We start from the raw sequence: 18,758 nt of genomic DNA, 5'->3' as shown, positions 1-18,758 counted from the left end.
TAAATATGTACTGTAAAACGTTCTACAATACACGTGCGAATGGGTAATTCGCAACTCGTGTCGATTTAAAATACTCCCTTCGGTCGTGTTTTAATTTATCACCACTCGTTGCGAATTTTCTACTTTCCGCACTTTTATCGTAAATAACTATTGTAAATCGGTGGCATTGTAAGTGTGGCACTCATTCGAAATAGGCAAATCGTAATAAATTAATTAAGTGTGGAAACTAAAGCAATTTGCAACCAGTGCCGTACAATGTAGGTAAATTGTTACTAGGTACATTTTAATTGGTCGAGTTTAAATAAAATACAAATACATAAAAGGTTATCCGTCAACTTTATTCTTTTATTCATTTCGATAAGTTACAGGTACGACACGGTATAATGTATTAAAGTATAAACTATGCGTCAATAGGCACTAATTACTTACTTACAAAAAATATATTTAGTTACTATAATATGATAACTACCTACCTACCTATACACAAATTTTCTAAATTAACGTCGCATAAAGTTGGATTTATTTGTACTTTAAAGACTTGGGTCAAGATTAGCTAACGGTTTTGAGTAAAAGTTATTAAGTAGAGTCCAGACAAGCTGGGCAAATCGACCGATTTGATCAGGAAAATAATTGGCGCCAATCTCATCTAGCGTCCAGACGTATTACCTACAATTTAATCACCAATTTGCATTTCATAGATACTAACTTCGAAAATTGGCATTTTTGTGTCCGCACCTGCTGATTTGATCGGGGAATCAAATTGGCGTTTGCGTCCGCACGGCCTGATTCGATCGGACAATTTCATCAGATTGGCGAAAAATTGTCTCGTCTGGACTCTACTTTACAACTTTTCTGGGGGGCTACCGTGAACATCAAAATTATAAAATTCTAACTGCGTCCCTGTTAATCGAATATTGTAATTCGCAAGATCGATAAAGATGGACACAGACTTTCTTAGATTTCAAACTTTCACGGTAGCCGTAATGTTTTCACGAGCACACTTGAAATTGAGAAGTGTGGTGTAGGAATGCTATCACTAGAGCAAACATACTGAAGATCCTTGTCTCGTCTCAAGCTCTCGGCGACTGGGCCAGTCTTCAAAAGATTCCAGGCAGGCAAATATAATCTAAATTCGATCGATGATAAACTTGGTGAGTTCGTAACACGTATTTAACCAAATTCGTCTGTAGTAATTATTTTGTCTGCTTTAGTGTTACTCCAATTAATTCGTAGGTTCAATTTGTGTTGCGATCCACATTTGTGTCTCGTAACATTATTTTTTTTACGGTCATTTTTAACATCAACGTGTAACAGTAAGATCTGACAATCTAGCATAGGTAGTTATTGCAACAGGACTTTTTTCCTTGTTATTGCAAAGGATTTTTTTTCCAGTGGAGAAGTAAGAAATGCTACATAGGTAATTAATGTAGTGTAAAGTTACGTATTGACTAGAATTATTAAGATATAAAAACATACGAATATATATATAAACCAAATTAATTAAAAACAATATAACTAGGCCTTACAACTAAAATTTAACGAATCCGACACCCAATTATGAAACCATTGAATAAACTCTATTGAATGTATTTTATGAGTATAAAATGAATAAGTATCGTAGACAAATAGGTACGTTTAGGTAATCATATTTGAGATAATGTCAAAATCTCCTTTAATTTGGAATTCGGTTGAAAAAAGAGATCTGAGTGATACTGTCAGTTATTTTTGTTACACGTTGAACAGTAAGCAGCAGAAGTTGCTAAGCGGGCGAGGTGTTCAAAATTACCTTGACGCGCTCTTATTCTGTAGCGTCAAGATCATTTTGAACACCTCACCCGCTTAGCAACTATTGCTGCTATATACATGTATGCTGCTGTATACATGTTTCCCTTATAAAATTGTCACGTAGGTTTATTGAAAACATTGGAATGCTTGAAGAAATGCTACTTAGTCCTATTCTATTCTTTGTTATAGTTCTGTGGTCAGTTCGTCCTGTGGTCTTCTTGTCATCTCAAACAGCTCGTCCTCGAGCCACACACTCTCTCTTCTAACAATTGGTCTCCTCTCCCAGGGATCGGAGAGGACTATTGTCTCTTTCTCTTTCTCTATCTGCGAGTAGCTAGGCGGCCGGACGTCCGCCCATTGGCTCTCTAATTCTTTATCCAAAGTGCTGTCGTATGACGTTGGAGAGTATGAAGGGGGCTTAAAAGTAGAGAAGGACTGCTGAGTGATCTCAGAGTCGGAGCTTTGGCTCGGTGGGGGCGAGAGGAAATTCACTAGTTGATGCTCTTGCGACTGCGGCGGTAGTGGGTTGCGGCTGTAGCGTTTTAATATTCTGAAAATTAATAGAGGTAATATTATTATTTGGGTCATTAAATAAGTAGGGTAAACTACTCAATGAATGGCTTTTTTAAATTATTTATAAGCATAAAATACTGAAGCCGCAAATCATTGTAATACCTAATAGTTTCCTTCTCGAACATATTGTGTATATATTAGGTAATTAACTTAATAAAACAAAACAAAGAACTTTCAAAATACGAAATTTGAAATAATTAAGTCCTGTCCTGACATAGCATAATGTGAAGAATTGAAAAAAGGGCAGGTACATTGTGGTGATTTTTTTTTGCTTAATTTTATTGGTTTTACAGGAAATAAGGGCTAGTTACCTTTCAGCCCAGCTGGCAAGCCGTTGCCATTCCTCAGGCACCACGGGCACTTGCTGCTTATTCAACAAAATAAGCAGCTTCGCCAGGTCGCTCATCACGCAACTGTAAGAAATCTTTATGTTAGACACAACAAAAAAACAACCTTTAATCTAGACTTTGATTGACTTTGAGTGACTTCGTGTCACCTCGTCACTCATAGGCTTCAGTATTAGCTTACCACAGTGCTTATAGAAACCAAGGTAATGTTGTTTTAAAATATAAGGTACCTACCAAAATAAAACATAAAGTTGTAGGTAATAAACTGTTAACTTTCCTAGTGTAAACATATAAAAACCCATTAGGGCGTAAATTCATTGCGTTAAAAGAAGAATTGTTTACTTTTGATCTTTTTACTATTTAAACCGGGTAATTTTCTCAAACACGAACTAAAAAGTAACCTTACTATGTGGTAATAAAGCTTATAGTTAAATAGAAAGATAAGAAGTAAGGAAAAGTTCAAATCTTTGGTACAAAGCTCCAGTAAAAGTCGTAACGGTAACTCTACTGAAATTATGCCTTTACTATACATAGACTTCAAAGGAGTGAATTACTTGTATTGCACACGCAGACATTTTCTACATCCAACAATGCTTTAAGGTTCTCTATCGCTCGAATATGCAAGAAGGCAAATAAAGAAAATTCGATTTTCGTTATTTGCCGTAGGGTCTCTGCCCTGCTATGTTTATTTATAGTGGACATAACTGCTATTGGAATACTTACCCATTTTTTTAAATCGGAAAGTCAGTTTACCGTTAGTATACTCGTCCAATAAAATTCAAAATTCATACTTGCAATGGCTGCTACAGCTGTTATATGCGTGGCGGGCAGTACCTAATTATAATACTTAGGTCGTGGGGGCATTCCAGAAAAGTGTTTTTTTAACAGTTCTGATGAAGCTAAGAAACAGATATTTGGCATGTGAACGTTTGATAACTAAGCTTTAAATTTAACGGTATATTTTTAAGTACAACATATTTCTGCAGGTTAATAAGGTAGCGGCTGTGGTAGCGGCCAGGCCATACGCGTCACGTCCGCGACAATGTAGACCTTTTTGAGGAATGCCCCCGGGGAATCCCGCGATTTTATACCTAATATTTCCATGACGTGTGTTCGAGAGTGGCATCGGAAACTATTTGAATGTGATATTTAGACATAATAATCAAAGTAATTAATTATGTAATTACCTGTAAGCCATTGCGGCATCGGTGTTGCCCAGCTGGTAAAGTTCCCGGACCTGGTGCCGGGTGTGATTTAATATCGCTAGCAACGTGTAGGCGTGTGGCTGTAAAACAAAATAATAATAAGATAAGATAAGATAAAAAGATAAAAAATAGTTTATTCAAGTAAGCATAGTACAATGCGCTTATGAACGTCAAGTAAAGCTACACCGGCTCCAACCCTACACCTCTGCCTCGAGAATAATTTAAGGTCATGTGGGGTAAGATAATAGTTTATTTTGCTAGTGCCAAAAGAAACAGCTAGAATGAGGTTTCCCTACTAGTACCTATTTCTCTTGCCCTTAGTAAATCGAACCTTAATCAGGCGTGGCTCACTCCGCGATTTCGTCGCTTTGCTACAGGTAGTAAAAGTACATCCGTTTCGCCCCAATTTTGGGGAAAGCCACAAGCCGCGCGTGGCGCTGTCGCCACCTAGCGGCCATATCTGTGCTGATCGTAACAGACGCGTTTTGTTAGAGAGTGAGTCTTCTGTACTTAGTACTAGTACCTATTTATTCTGTGCCTTAATAAAAAAAAACCGGCCAAGTGCGAGTCGGACTCGCGCACGGAGGGTTCCGCATCATTAACAAAAAATAGAGCAAAACAAGCAAAAAACGGTCACCCATCCAAGTACTGACCCCGCCCGACGTTGCTTAACTTCGGTCAAAAATCACGATTGTTGTATGGGAGCCCCACTTAAATCTTTATTTTATTCTGTTTTTAGTATTTGTTGTTATAGCGGCATTAGAAATACATCTGTGAAAATTTCAACTGTCTAGCTATCACGGTTCGTGAGATACAGCCTGGTGACAGACGGATGGACGGACGGACGGACGGACGGACGGACGGACGGACGGACGGACAGCGGAGTCTTAGTAATAGGGTCCCGTTTTTACCCTTTGGGTACGGAACCCTAAAAACCGGCCAAGTGCGAGGCGGACTCGCGTTCCAAGGGTTCCGTACATTAAGTCCGACTCACGCTTGACTGCACATTTCTAATAGGTTTTCCTGTCATCTATAGGTACTTAAAGAACTATTTTGTGTATTTAAAAAAAATTAGACCCAGTAGTTTCGGAGATAAGGGGGGGAATGGTCATTTTTTGCCTATTTTCTTGAATAACTCCTAAACTATTTAACCTAAAATTAAAAATTCATTTGTTTACGTTACATGTCCATCTTTGGGTCACAAACTTACATATGTGTGCCAAATTGCAACTTAATCGGTCCAGTAATTTCGGAGAAAATAGGATGTGACAGATGGACGGATAGACAGACGCACGAGTGATCCTATTAGGGTTCCGTTTTTACCTTTTGAGGTACGGAACCCTAAAAACTTATTAAAATGTATTTGATAAACTATCTTATACTGTTAAAAAAATTGTTCCTACTGATTCAGTAGCACATATTACACAAAGTACATGAATGAGATAAAATAACACAGACATAATATAACGTTGCATAATGGATTACCTAGGCACAAGCTCAATGTTATGCACGCTCTACCAACATTCTTTTACCGTATCTGGCATCGTAATCGTTTCAAACAACGACGAGACTGCAAGTACATTATGCTATGGAATCTTATGGAATTTAAATTTACTAAAACGGCATGTAATACCTACCTACACTGCTAGCTACGAAAATTAGACATAGATAATCACTCGGAACCGTTTCACCCGAATCGAAAACCAACATTGAACTAAATAAACCTTAAACTATACATTAGGAAAAAATGTCATAAGTATACCCGTTAAGTTAGATGCCTTGATTATATATTTGAATTCTACATCCTACTGTTTCTCATTAGGTATCAGTGGCGGCGCGTCCATAAAAGCCGATTCCCATCGGCTTGCCTGTTTTTGGACATTTGAGCAGAGTTGTAAAGGAAATATGTAAGCCAAATTAGCCCCGGCTTGCCTGTGGATATGTTTGACGCGCCGCCACTGTTAGGTATTTTTATATTATTTTATTGACTCCGCTTAGCTCAGTTATCTCCAAATCTCTACTTAGTCCCAATATAAAGTACATTTTTGATGAAAGTTTTGAAACCGAGAAAAATTTAAAGCTAGATTAACTCATGTTTGGATAAATAAGAAGAGTTGCAGTCTGGCATCTTGCATAGGTAAAGCGAAAACTGTTGACTTGGAACAATCTTATACAAATCGATTCGTTCTCAGTTCTCAACTAAGCTGTCTTGCACTCAATGTAAAATTTATGGGTGTTTTATACTCGACGCGAGGTAATAAGAACTTTGTTGGAAATTGGACTGATACTCTGATACTAAGGTAAAACTATTAATTTAATTTGTTTGAAATTATTAAATAAATAAATATAATGGGACAATCTTACACAAATCGATCTAGCCCCTCAGTAAGCTCAATAAGGCTTGTGTTGTGGGTACTTAAAGGGGCCCACTGATTAACAGTCCGCCGGACGGTATCGGCCTGTCAGTTAAACGCAAAAGGTGACAGTTCCGAACAACTGACAGGCCGATATCGTCCGGCGGACTGTTCATCAGTGGCCCCTTTAGACAATGATATATAATATAGGTACATCATGTATGTTTTAATTACATAGAAGACACCCTTGACTCAGGAACAAAATATCCATGCGCGTTACACGAATAAATGCCCTTACCAGGATTTGGACCAGGGACTATCGGGTTCATAGGCAGGGTCACTACCTACCCATTACGCCAGACAGGTCGATTATTATGATCAAATATCATAACTTTCTATAAAGGTATATTTATAATTTTATTATGATATTTGATCATGGTCTACTTACCTAGTCTACCTACCTGTATTTCAAACTGAATGCTTTAATAAGGTTTACTGAGAATTTATTCCAATGCACTTATAATACTTGTACCATGTATTGTATATATTTATACCATATCTGGTACTAATAGGTACGCTAATCATACACACAGATCTACGCAATGACTTAAACGTTCTACTAAAGGTAATGTTTGACTAGTACTCATTGCCCAGTGCCTCTAGTATTCTTTGTCAATAATAAGTGCTTGTACAGACGACGTGTCAAATCCACTGCTAACCAGACACATCCGCACCTCTCTTTGTTGGATACTTTATCAATGTCACTTAGTGAAGTAACATGAAACAGTTACTCCAACTCACCTAATGCATATATGCAGTTCCTGTTGACTAGTTGCGAGTACTGTAAATGCGAGATTTAACGATTAAACTTGTAAAGTAAGAGGTAGTTTTATGTATCAAGTAGGGCTTCCAATACCGGGATCCCGGTATTTCGGGATCCCGGGATCCCGTCTTTTTAGACGCTTTTTTCAATACTGGTATTTTTAAAGGCAATACCGGGATCCCGGTATTTAAAAAAAAACCGGCCAAGTGCGAGTCGGACTCGCGCACGGAGGGTTCCGCACCATCAACAAAAAATAGAGCAAAACAAGCAAAAAAACGGTCACCCATCCAAGTACTGACCCCGCCCGACATTGCTTAACTTCGGTCAAAAATCACGTTTGTTGTATGGGAGCCCCACTTAAATCTTTATTTTATTCTGTTTTTAGTATTTGTTGTTATAGCGGCAACAGAAATACAACATCTGTGAAAATTTCAACTGTCTAGCTATCACGGTTCGTGAGATACAGCCTGGTGACAGACGGACGGACGGACGGACGGACGGACAGCGGAGTCTTAGTAATAGGGTCCCGTTTTTACCCTTTGGGTACGGAACCCTAAAAACGAGGGTAATGCGCAGTATAAACCCCTTAAATCCATTATATTCGGCTGTATCAAAAAGCTTACTAAACGTCAGACGCATCTAGAGTTAGACCAAGAAAAGACTGCGACTATTTTGATAGCACGCGCAGTGCAAGTGTTATTTTAAACGTCAAACTTCTATGAAATTATGACGTACAAATAACACTAGCTTGCACTGCGTACTGCGTATGCTATCAAAATCGTTGCAGACTTTACTTGGTCTAACTCTAACTGGTCTCTAGCCCTCATTTTATTATTGAAACAATATCGTTGCCTATGCGTCAGATAAATATTTGGTGGTTGGTGGTGGATGAATCCTGAAGTTATGTGAGTGATGAATATGATGATAGTGACATTAACATTCACATAATTAGTTCTCATAATCTTATCAAAAAATAAAACGAAAGAGCAAGGATAACTGTAATAATGGCAAACCAATTTTACGGAAATTTGAAAAAATGTTGTCTGGTTGGTTAAGTTAGACTACAAATGTGACTGGTGAGGTGAAGTCAACAAATTGGATAAAATTATTGCCAACCTGGAGTGTGAAATAAAATTATTGCAGATGGCGGCATTGATTGTTTATTGTTGTAATAGCTTTTAGGACATATCTGGTATTCCAGTGAGCTTTTCCAATTCCCCTTTTTAATAAAACTATATATTTTTAAGCGATTCATATCCAATACCGGGATCCCGGTATTGATGACAGTTTCGGTATTAATACCGGTATTGTGAGAAGTCCGGTATTTGGAAGCCCTAGTATCAAGTAATCTAATCGGTCGTTAACTTTGAGACTGGCGAGAAAAGTAACGGATACGTAAACCATTACAAGGTAGCAAGTGTTGAGAAATGAAAATAAGGAACTACCGGAAAACATCGGATTATCATATTAACATAACATAAATAATAATAAACATTAATTTACCCTTTGTGACGGACCTTAAATAAAATAAAATAAATAATAATAAACATTAATTTACTGCTAACGAAACCAACAATCAGTTTGTGTGAAGCAGGTAAGTACAAATGAATGCTTAGATAAAAACTGTAGTTTTAAAGCCTATATAGAATAGAATAGAATATATTTATATATTAATTATACATCGTCAGACTCAAACATTATTTACAATTATTATAAGATAGTTTAGCTTATTTATATAAATTTATTTTATGGTTATATGAGCTCGTAGCTGTCCTGACGGTCTACCGCGAATTCCGCAAACCACGTAGGAAATGTTGCCTCTCTGTCGCACTTGTAAATTCGTACGTTAGTGTGACAGGGAGGCAAAACGTCGAACGTGGTTCGCGGTAGGCCCTCTGTTGTAGAGTTAGTATTAGGCGAATAAAAAAAAAGACGAACTAGCGTTTTTCGCTCCACTGCCACTAGTTATCCGGTCCAGCTAGGAATTTACTCTCAAGCAGTTCACCTGTGTTTATGAAACTCCCTAAGACGCGTGTCGTCGTCCAAGCCGGCTACGACAGCGTTTACGAGCACGCCCGTGCGCCGCTCTGGCAACGAGCGTACGTCGCGCCGGCGACAACTAGCATATTATTACCAACACGCAACTACAATCACTCGTGCCTTATGAGGGTACTTACTCGCAAGCAGTCCAGCTGTTTGTGGAACTCTCTAAGCCGCGTGTCGTCGTCCAGCCCAGGTTGTGGCAGCGGTTGCGAGCGCGCCCGTGCGCCGCTCCGGCAACGCGCGTACGTCGCGCCGGCGACTACTAGCAGCACGCAGACAATTACACCACACGCGCCGCCAACTAACACCTGCAAAAAAACGTATCAAATGTCAACAAAAAATTTAAAAATATAAACCACGTGTGAAACTTTTTTATAGAATTGAAAATATGCAGGCAGTATCCATCTACCTACTAACTTTAAGCTACGGTAACTGAATTTGAGTTAAGTACCTGCTTAATTTTAATATACTGCTGCGGATAAGGGGATTGCCCAAATCAGACACTTATTCCGAAGTTTCTGAACCAAAATCATAATCGGACTGTCTTTCATACCACATTACTCGTATGTTGCGAAGTCTAAATATTTGTATTTATCGCTCGCTGCACATTGCATCCATAACTCTCGTCTCGCGCTTATCTGGGTCATTCTCTCATTTCGTGCAAATCGGTGAGATTCTCTCGATTTGTAATTTTTCTTTTAAATGGTAAACTTTTGGGTTTCGTCAATTTGTGGATTCATTTATTAACATTTTTCTGCTAAAGGCACCTTTGTAACGTTATTACTTTTCATTTAATAAGGCTAGTGGTAATGAACTACGCGCTGGTAATGAAATCGGCCGAGATGGTAATTTTATCAGTGGACGGTAATGAAACAAACTTATGAAATCGAACATAAAAAAACTGTATTTCAAGAAAATTAACACCAATTAAAATCAACAATATTAAAAACATGTGTCTTAAGCACTGCGGAGATGATCAAACCGACTTGACATACACTTGGGGTTGACAATCTCAACTTATAATGTTCAAGCTAGATGGTACATTTACCATTTACTTATCATCATTATGAGTCGAGATTGTCAACCCCAAGTGTTTGTTAAGTCGGTTTGATCATCTGCGCACCATATCACATAAAACATAGTTTTCAAATTTTCAAAAATTAGCATAAACAAAATATATTTAAATCATTCGCGTTTTGTACCTATGTAATTTTTTTTATCGTTTTAACCCTATAGTGTGGGGTGTCGTTGGATAGGTCTTTAAAAATAAATAGGAGTTTGCAAACAAAATTTTTTGATAAAGTGAATCATTTCGGAAATAATAATTTAGAAAGAACAAAAAACAGTTATTCCTTCTAACTTTTGAAAAATCGGTCCAAAAAATATGAAAAAAATCATAAAAATAGTGCTTAATAAACTCATTCAAACAAAATTAAAGCAAACTTGATAAGTTAAGCCGTTTATGAGTTATCGCTAAAAGTCTTCCCTTCTTATTTTATTTAAAAGCCTGGCAACCCTTATTTGTGACCAGATTTTCGCAAGCAACCCTATAACCACATAATAGTGACCGGAAAAAGATAGGCAACCTAGTTGATTTATATTGTACAAGTTGTATACTTTCCATTGGAACTTATTTCGTTTGTCAGACAGATCGGTGAAATTTGAAGAATTTTTTATTTTTTTAATAATAAAAAATAGTCTTGACCATATTTCTTTAAGCAACCCTATTTATTTATGTTCAGGAACATATTTTCTTTCATAATATGTAAGTTTAATCCGTCAGACATATCGGTGAAGGTCGACCATCTTAGACTACAAAGGCTCCCCGGTTGGGCTCCCCTATTATCATATACAGTTTTAAATGTTTATAACAACGTAATATTTATAATAACTAAGCCTCTTTCCATTAAATGCACTGCCTCGAATATATTATCATTACCTTCTTAAGTCATTCATTACCTTCCCCAGTAAAATTGGAAGGAAAAGAAGTGAATGAAACCGATATGAATGAAGTTTTGGAAGTTTTTGTCGCCTACATCAGTTGGCATCAGACCTTAATTTTGCAGAATAAACCATCTGAAAGGCGACACTAAAACACTTCATTACGTATAATTATAATAATGTACACTTGCTACTTACTGTATAAATCACGCGATGGCGATGAAGACTAACGAGAACCACACTCCTTCCCGACCCGAGAGATCGTATATATTTTCGCTAACAGCGGCACACGGGCGTCCGCTACGAGATCACGCGGCCAACTGACTGACGAACAATGTGTTGCATCGGCGGTAGGCGCTATATACCCTCGCTATATAGCAAAATATAACTAATCTATTTCTCGCGTCGGTAATGAAGAAATTACTTGAACCATACACTTATAAGGCTGTATAGTTTTTATTATTTATTTCTAGCTTCTAATATTATACGATTTAAAACATAACTAAATAAGTCATTTATCGAACAAACAACGAATTTTCTATTTGTAGTATATTAAGGTTAAAATGTAGGTCAAAGTTATATCTTCACGCGTTACATGTAGAGATGAATGAAAAAATTGGGTGTTAATTGTACATATAAAGAAAATACATACCTTTTTAGAATTGTTCATTGGAGAGACATATACTTTAGGCCCTATGTTACAACCTTGCATTAACAGATATTCGTAAACGCCACCACATTTTTGGTAAATTTCCGAAAACACCGATTTGCACGAAATGCGAGAACGACCCATCTATTGTGTCTATGAGAAAGTTTTAAAGTCGATGTCTTATCTATAGTGTTTAACGCGCCAGTTATGTTGCAATAGGCATTGTACGAGATCGGTGTTGATGTTTTTATGCACCTACAGTGCAAAAAGTAGACTAGCACTGTCAAAACCGTAGGTACTTATGTTTGATCATCTAACAAAGGTACGAGTAGGTAATCTGAGTTATTAGACGTAAGACGGTATTCAGAATCTTTGCTAAAGGGGCACACTGATTAACAGTCCGCCGGACGGTATCGGCCTGTCAGTTAGAACAAAAAGTTGACAGTTCCGAACAACTGACAGGCCGATACCGTCCGGCGGACTGTTAATCAGTGGGCCCCTTAAGTCGAGTCGCCGCACCCCGCGCCGAATTTAATTAACCAAGCTCAGAAGTGAATCTGAGTCATCATATGAGATCACATAAAGTAAACTTATTTTTTCTACTCCAGCACTTAAATGTGTCAATTAAATGACTGACAGTGATATCTAAAGCAATGTCATTTGAATGCTTTGTCTATAGGCTCATAAGATGACTGCTAGCAGTCATCTTATGAGTATAATACAACTGCTTTATTTTTTTTAAAGATACAAGTTCCGATCATCTTGATTGAAAGAGGTATGTTTTCATTTACAATAATAACTCTTTTTTTTTTTAAATAATAACTCTTTTTTTTTAAATAATAACTCTTTTTTTTTTAATAATAACTTTTTTTTTTTTTTTTTGCTGCAGCTGGCATAGAAAAAGTAATGTATGCAACAGCTCATAATTGGTTCTTAAAATTCTCGGGTCTTTTTTTACAAAACTCGACTACGTCTCGTTTTGTAACTTCGACCCTTGAATTTTAAGAACCCTTATTATATCACTGTTGCATAAACTACTATTATTCATAGAATGCCAATTGATGCATATAAGGATACCGACAAGTCAGCACACTGTCACCCACGATTGCTAGATAACGTAAATGCAATTGAAACATATATCTATACAATTTGTGCAATCGAGTAACCTAATATTAAATTATTTGGTCAAACGCAAGAATCTCCTAGATAAGTTCTTGTACTTAGTATCGCCGTCCGAGTATAATGGCCATATGCACGATTGTGGCGCTCGCATACTTACCTACATGTCAAATACATATTATTTTGAAAATGTGGGTCCACGAAAGTTAACCTTTGTGAAACGAAGGGCACCGTCTTCAATTTAGTTCCACCAGTACGCACCTAGCACACGCAAGTAGGCAAAGTAAGTATTTGCTAATTTCCATGATACAGTTCCGTGTCACGAACAAGACGGAAGTGTTAAACGTGGAAAGTGGCTCGCGTGTGTCTATAAACACATGTTAGTGCCCGCACGCGCACGCTTGAATTACTTTCGTTACTTCATCTGTGTCGCTCATCAACTTGCCTCACATGAACAGATACTTACCTATGTAGATAACATATTATACAAAAGGTTTAAAAAACGAGTGCTGCTTTCACTCTCTGACGCACAATGCGTATCCTCTTAACTGCGGTTGTCAAATCGTATCGTATAGTACGTGTTATCTAGTGGGGTTATGGTGGATGAGGTTATCGAAGTGATAATGACAAAGATAGTGCATGTTCACTCTCTGTCGGTTTAAGTAATGCGTGTTCTTAGACTAGCCATCACGGTTGTCAAGTTTGCGCGTCATTCGTGTCATCCAGCGGACGTATAATGGATACGGTTATCTACATGATAATGACAGGTTATAAAGGATCTGTCTGTGTCTTTCGAGTGGTACTAAAAAGTGACGTTTGCTCTTCGTTGTCACTGCAATAATCACCACAGCGCCTGAAAAGAAGTGCCGTTGAAGGGCGTTTTTTTTGTTGTCCCAAACACTTTTTTTTTCAAATTTGGGTTTTTTTATGTTATTTCTACTCAGAATCACGAGCTCTTTCTATCCTAATAGGAGAAAAAAAGTGTCCTAAGGTTTTTATTTCCATTCCGTCACCATTTTTCATAGACTTTGTATGGTGGTCGCGTAATGGGAAGATCGAAAAATGTATGGAAATTTTGGGACACTTTTTTTCTCCTATTAGGATAGAAGGAGCTCGTGATTCTGAGTAGAAATAACATAAAAAATCCCAAATTTGAAAAAAAAAGTGTTTGGGACAACAAAAAAAAAAACGCCCTCAAGCGCGCTGAAGCTGCTTTAAGCAACTCGAAAGTCTTAGGTAAGTATTACCCGAAACAGTGAGTCAATCTTCATTGATGTTAGTAAACACGTGCTTACATGCACGCTTGGATTACTTTCGTTACTTCATCTGTGTCGCTCATCAAGTTGCTTCACACTGCATGTTATTGTGATCTATATTTGACCTCATTATGGTATAAAGATCCTGCTGTTGTTTATTACTTGCGCTCTTGGAGGATACAACTAAACGGAGTAGCCATTAACAGGCTTTCCCCTCTGTCGAAAATAGGCGGCCAACGGTCATACACAATGTATGGACTGACGTTTATCTGACATGGCTATTTTTACGTTACGCATACATTTGACGTTCCCCTCCCCCGCAAAAATCGCCAGACTGTTTTGTACAGAAAATTACAGACATGGCGTCTCCGTTTGATTATATCCTCCAAGCTTGCGCTCGATTTAATTCCATTGAATATCTTTATAATTATCTATTCACTTTTTAGTAAGTTTGTTTATTACTCAATTACAGATCGAGTGCAGAACCTAAATGCAAGTAAGCGAGAAGCAGTAAGGAATTTGTAGCCAAATTGTTTTTGCAAGACGATAAACCATAGCGACATATCGAATCGCAACAGTAGCTTGAAATTAATTTATCTATTATTATTTTCTGATACTGTACCGTATAAGTTCTGGAAATTCAATCATAAAGGCTTTTTCCTTTAAAAATGTAAAGCGACACTGAACATGTATGAGAGTTACCCAGAGGAGCTCCGTATTCTTAAACACATAATACCTGCCTTTCTGCTAGCACGTTCTCGAGAGAGTCATGCATATAGGAAGACCAGTAAATAATAAAAACAATCAATCTTTATATAAAGTCGCCCTTCTGTTACTATAGATAGAAGTATAGAGGCCTGCACTTAGCGAAGTTTAACGCTCTTTTATTTTCTTATTTAGTTTGTATACTTTTGACTTTAACACCGCAATGTAATGTAACAGTTCTTTTTGAACATTAAAACAAGTGGCAATGCATGGCTTTGATACTTCTAGCGTGAGTCCTACGGTATATCCGCAACCGGAAAATTCCCTATATGCCGTCTACAAAATAAGGAACGCGACTTTATATTGAGGTTGGCAGTCTTATTACTTAAGTATCTTTGATAAAGTTGAGCTTAAGCCAGCTCTTAGCTCGTGACGACACATTGTCCCAGAAAGGTTCGTGCCTTGTATAATTAAATCGCGATGCTTACATTGCCAAGCGCGTAGTGTTAACAGTGTCATTAAAGTATGGTTACAAGCCACGACGCTTTTACCGGGATATGTTGGCGTCGCGACCTAGTGCGAACAGGCTTTGACGATGACCTAGATGTTCTTCAGACCACTTATCACCATTTCTACTAGTGAGATTGTGACTTGTTTCGAGTTAGTTTCGATGTCGTGTCGTGTAACTATAGATCATGACAAGTTTTAATAAGTTGTATTCAACAAAAAACCAAGCAAAAGGAGTCTGTGCGGAAAGAGAAGAGTCGTGAGAAGAATGAACACGCATACTGTCACGAACCTGAAAAACAATGGTGACATATGGAAACGATTGTGATGTGGAGACTGCAGAATGTGACGGGATGTAAGTTAGATGATAATATATTTGTAGAACTTAATGTTTCCCCATAATTTCGCTATAAATACCAAGTAAGTATTGGTTGTCACCTATTATCTGTCTTGGCTATAGCATTTTTGGCTGGGTAGGAGACGCGTTATTCGTCATGTGCTCAAAGTCTCGCAAGAGTCGGCGAGATAAGCTTAATTCTATCGACCAAACTCAGCATAGCATGCAGTGCAGTGCGGTAACGATATTAATAGTAATACCTCGCCAATGAGGTAGGGTAGCCGACGAGGTGGTCATCTTCTGCGCAGGCTTCCCGCGAGCCGGTGGGATAAGCTTCTTCCGACTAGGCCAGCGTAAGTGCGAATTGTATGATAAATACCTCATTATAAGTATTGGCGGGGTAGCAGACGCGGCCCATGAGGTGGTCATCGTGTGCCCAGGCCTCGCGCGAGCCGGAGGGGCAGGAATGCGCACAAGTGCCACCCGGCCAGACCAGCAGCCGGGCGCATTTGATGCAACCGTCCGCTGCGCACCTCACACACTCTGTGCCGCAGCCTGAAACAATGATTTTAAAGCTATATTTAGTCAGCAACCGTGGGAACTAAGGTAGGATTATGGGCTCCTTCGAAAATGGACGGACGTTACACAGATTACGTGGCACGGGCAGCGTCAGGTACTCAACCGCCTAATTCATAGAGTCACCACGCCAAGTGCTACTACCAGTATGGCGCTACCCATATGGGTCACATATGCATTGTCAAATTGCAAAAATAACGTGGTCGAAGCCTAACCTTATACTAATTTGCTGCTAAAATAGTCTAATTCTACCATTTTGAACCACCATGTAATATTCAAGTTTTTATTTATTTATTAAGTTCTTAATACTACACTAGACATTGTAGTACCGCCCGGCATACATAGATACACTGGTTGATATGATAACGAACGATATTATAATCGAAGGTTGTAATGTACTTAAATTAATCTTGCCAGCTGTTATTTGTTAAAGTTTGTGACCTTTATTAATTAAGTCCTCCTACTTACTTTAGGTACTCTAATAATCAAGTAAGAGTAGGTACATATTCTTATTTCTTAGTGTAGAACGCATCAAAGCAAAGTGATAAAGATTATTAGCCCATTAATAAAATTCTAGGTTATTTTATCGTTACGACAGAACAGATCCAGATCAGGTTATCGAAACCAGATATTTTTGTGAAATTATCCTCAATATCCTCTTGCGAACTTCCTTAATCATTAATCTTGTTTTAAAAAGGAAGGTTAAAAATGTTTGTAAGTACCTACCAAATTTCGAAAGTCATTAATAACGTCCCTAAAGGATATTCGAGTGCTATCGTAAATACTTAAATAGGGTGGATATTTTAACAAAAGGCAGGCTTTTACAAGGTAACAACCCTCTATGAACATAAAAAAATACAAGTCCTTTTTAGGGTTCCGTAGCCAAATGGCAAAAAACGGAACCCTTATAGATTCGTCATGTCTGTCTGTCTGTCCGTCTGTCCGTCTGTCCGTCTGTCTGTCCGTCCGTATGTCACAGCCACTTTTCTCCGAAACTATAAGAACTATACTGTTGAAACTTGGTAAGTAGATGTATTCTGTGAACCGCATTAAGATTTTCACACAAAAATAGAAAAAAAACAATAAATTTTTGGGGTTCCCCATACTTCGAACTGAAACTCAAAAATTTTTTTTTCATCAAACCCATACGTGTGGGGTATCTATGGATAGGTCTTCAAAAATGATATTGAGGTTTCGAATATCATTTTTTTCTAAACAGAATAGTTTGCGCGAGAGACACTTCCAAAGTGGTAAAATGTGTGTCCCCCCCCCTGTAACTTCTAAAATAAGAGAATGATAAAACTAAAAAAAATATATGATGTACATTACCATGTAAACTTCCACCGAAAATTGGTTTGAACGAGATCTAGTAAGTAGTTTTTTTTATACGTCATAAATCGCCTAAATACGGAACCCTTCATGGGCGAGTCCGACTCGCACTTGGCCGCTTTTTTGGTCATTTATTCATTCTATCTTTTCATAACAATTCACTTTCTCTTTGTTTGACATTTTTAAATAAACAATTTATAAAAAAGTTTGAGAGTCAACGAGCAGCATAAATGTTATACGTAAGTAGGTAAGTACTACCTATACAAGTACTTGTATAGGCTAAGACAGGCAAATGCATTCTCAAGTCAGTAATGCCATTCCACGAAATCACAAATTGATTGACCATGCAAAATTCAAATCTGTCATGCCACGTTACTCGTTCGTTAATGTTACACATGCACTCAATAAGTATTGCTTTACACATTTCATGCTCATAAGTCCCGGAGCATTGCAGCAATACTTAAATACATATTGGGTTAAACCGAATCGGACTCAATCCTAATTTGATTTCTTCAATTTGTCATTCGTACGGCGCCGGTATTTCTATGCTAATGTGGCATGTTTGGGCGTAATGGAATGCATGGCGATGCACGGTCGACGCTCATTCGGTTCTTGTAGGTGTAAGTGGGAGACCGTAGCGTTGTGAATATTTTTCGTTGAAAGATAGTTACATATTACGAATTCGATGAAGGTTTTGGCCGAATTATATACCTATATGCATTAACTGGACCTGTGCTGTCCATAAGTCCTGGTTTTCCCGTGGATGGATGCCGTCACGTTCTATATTAGGTAGGTACATATACTAATATGTGACGATGTATACGAATGGCGTCAACAGGAGTTTTCGCGAACGTTTACAGTTTCGTATTGTTCTTCTGTCGGTCCGAGGCTCATCTTATGCTAAAAGTTACGCTTGCTAGTAGAAAGCTGTAATTTGGTATGACGTATAGTTTAACATATCTAAAAAAACTTTTTAAGGTATTTCTACACGTAAAATGGGCATGAGTTTTATAGCTTTGATTCCATGGCGGATAAGGTTTCAAAAATAAATGTAAGATCCTAAAAGGGAAGGTAAGTACTACAAATTTTCTTAATAAGTAATGGCCGAGGAACTCTAGAATGAGCATAGGCCGCTAACTCTTGGGCCTCTTGGCCGATTTTAATTTACCTTTTGCAAGAGGCATTATCGCCTATGTTATGTTATCTATT

The 18,758-nt window shown here is 37.9% G+C and overlaps 1 protein-coding gene across 1 annotated transcript in view; it reads right to left on the bottom strand.

Annotated features, from left to right (window-relative positions):
• Positions 1 to 1,929: 1,929 nt before the first annotated feature.
• The window catches only part of LOC134651007 (uncharacterized), a 34,416-nt gene continuing 17,587 nt past the window's right edge, over positions 1,930 to 18,758 (bottom strand). The window contains exons 3-7 of the mRNA XM_063505977.1: positions 16,024 to 16,199; positions 9,265 to 9,438; positions 3,893 to 3,990; positions 2,670 to 2,771; positions 1,930 to 2,335 (exon numbers count right to left, since the gene is read on the bottom strand). Coding sequence (XP_063362047.1) covers positions 1,969 to 2,335; positions 2,670 to 2,771; positions 3,893 to 3,990; positions 9,265 to 9,438; positions 16,024 to 16,199 — 917 coding nt within the window. The 3' untranslated portion in view covers positions 1,930 to 1,968. The remainder of the gene's footprint in view (positions 2,336 to 2,669; positions 2,772 to 3,892; positions 3,991 to 9,264; positions 9,439 to 16,023; positions 16,200 to 18,758) is intronic.

The sequence above is a fragment of the Cydia amplana genome, chromosome 9 (assembly GCF_948474715.1).
Source record: "Cydia amplana chromosome 9, ilCydAmpl1.1, whole genome shotgun sequence".
NCBI classification, from domain to species: domain Eukaryota; kingdom Metazoa; phylum Arthropoda; class Insecta; order Lepidoptera; family Tortricidae; genus Cydia; species Cydia amplana.
This window is presented reverse-complemented; position numbering and strand designations above follow the sequence as displayed.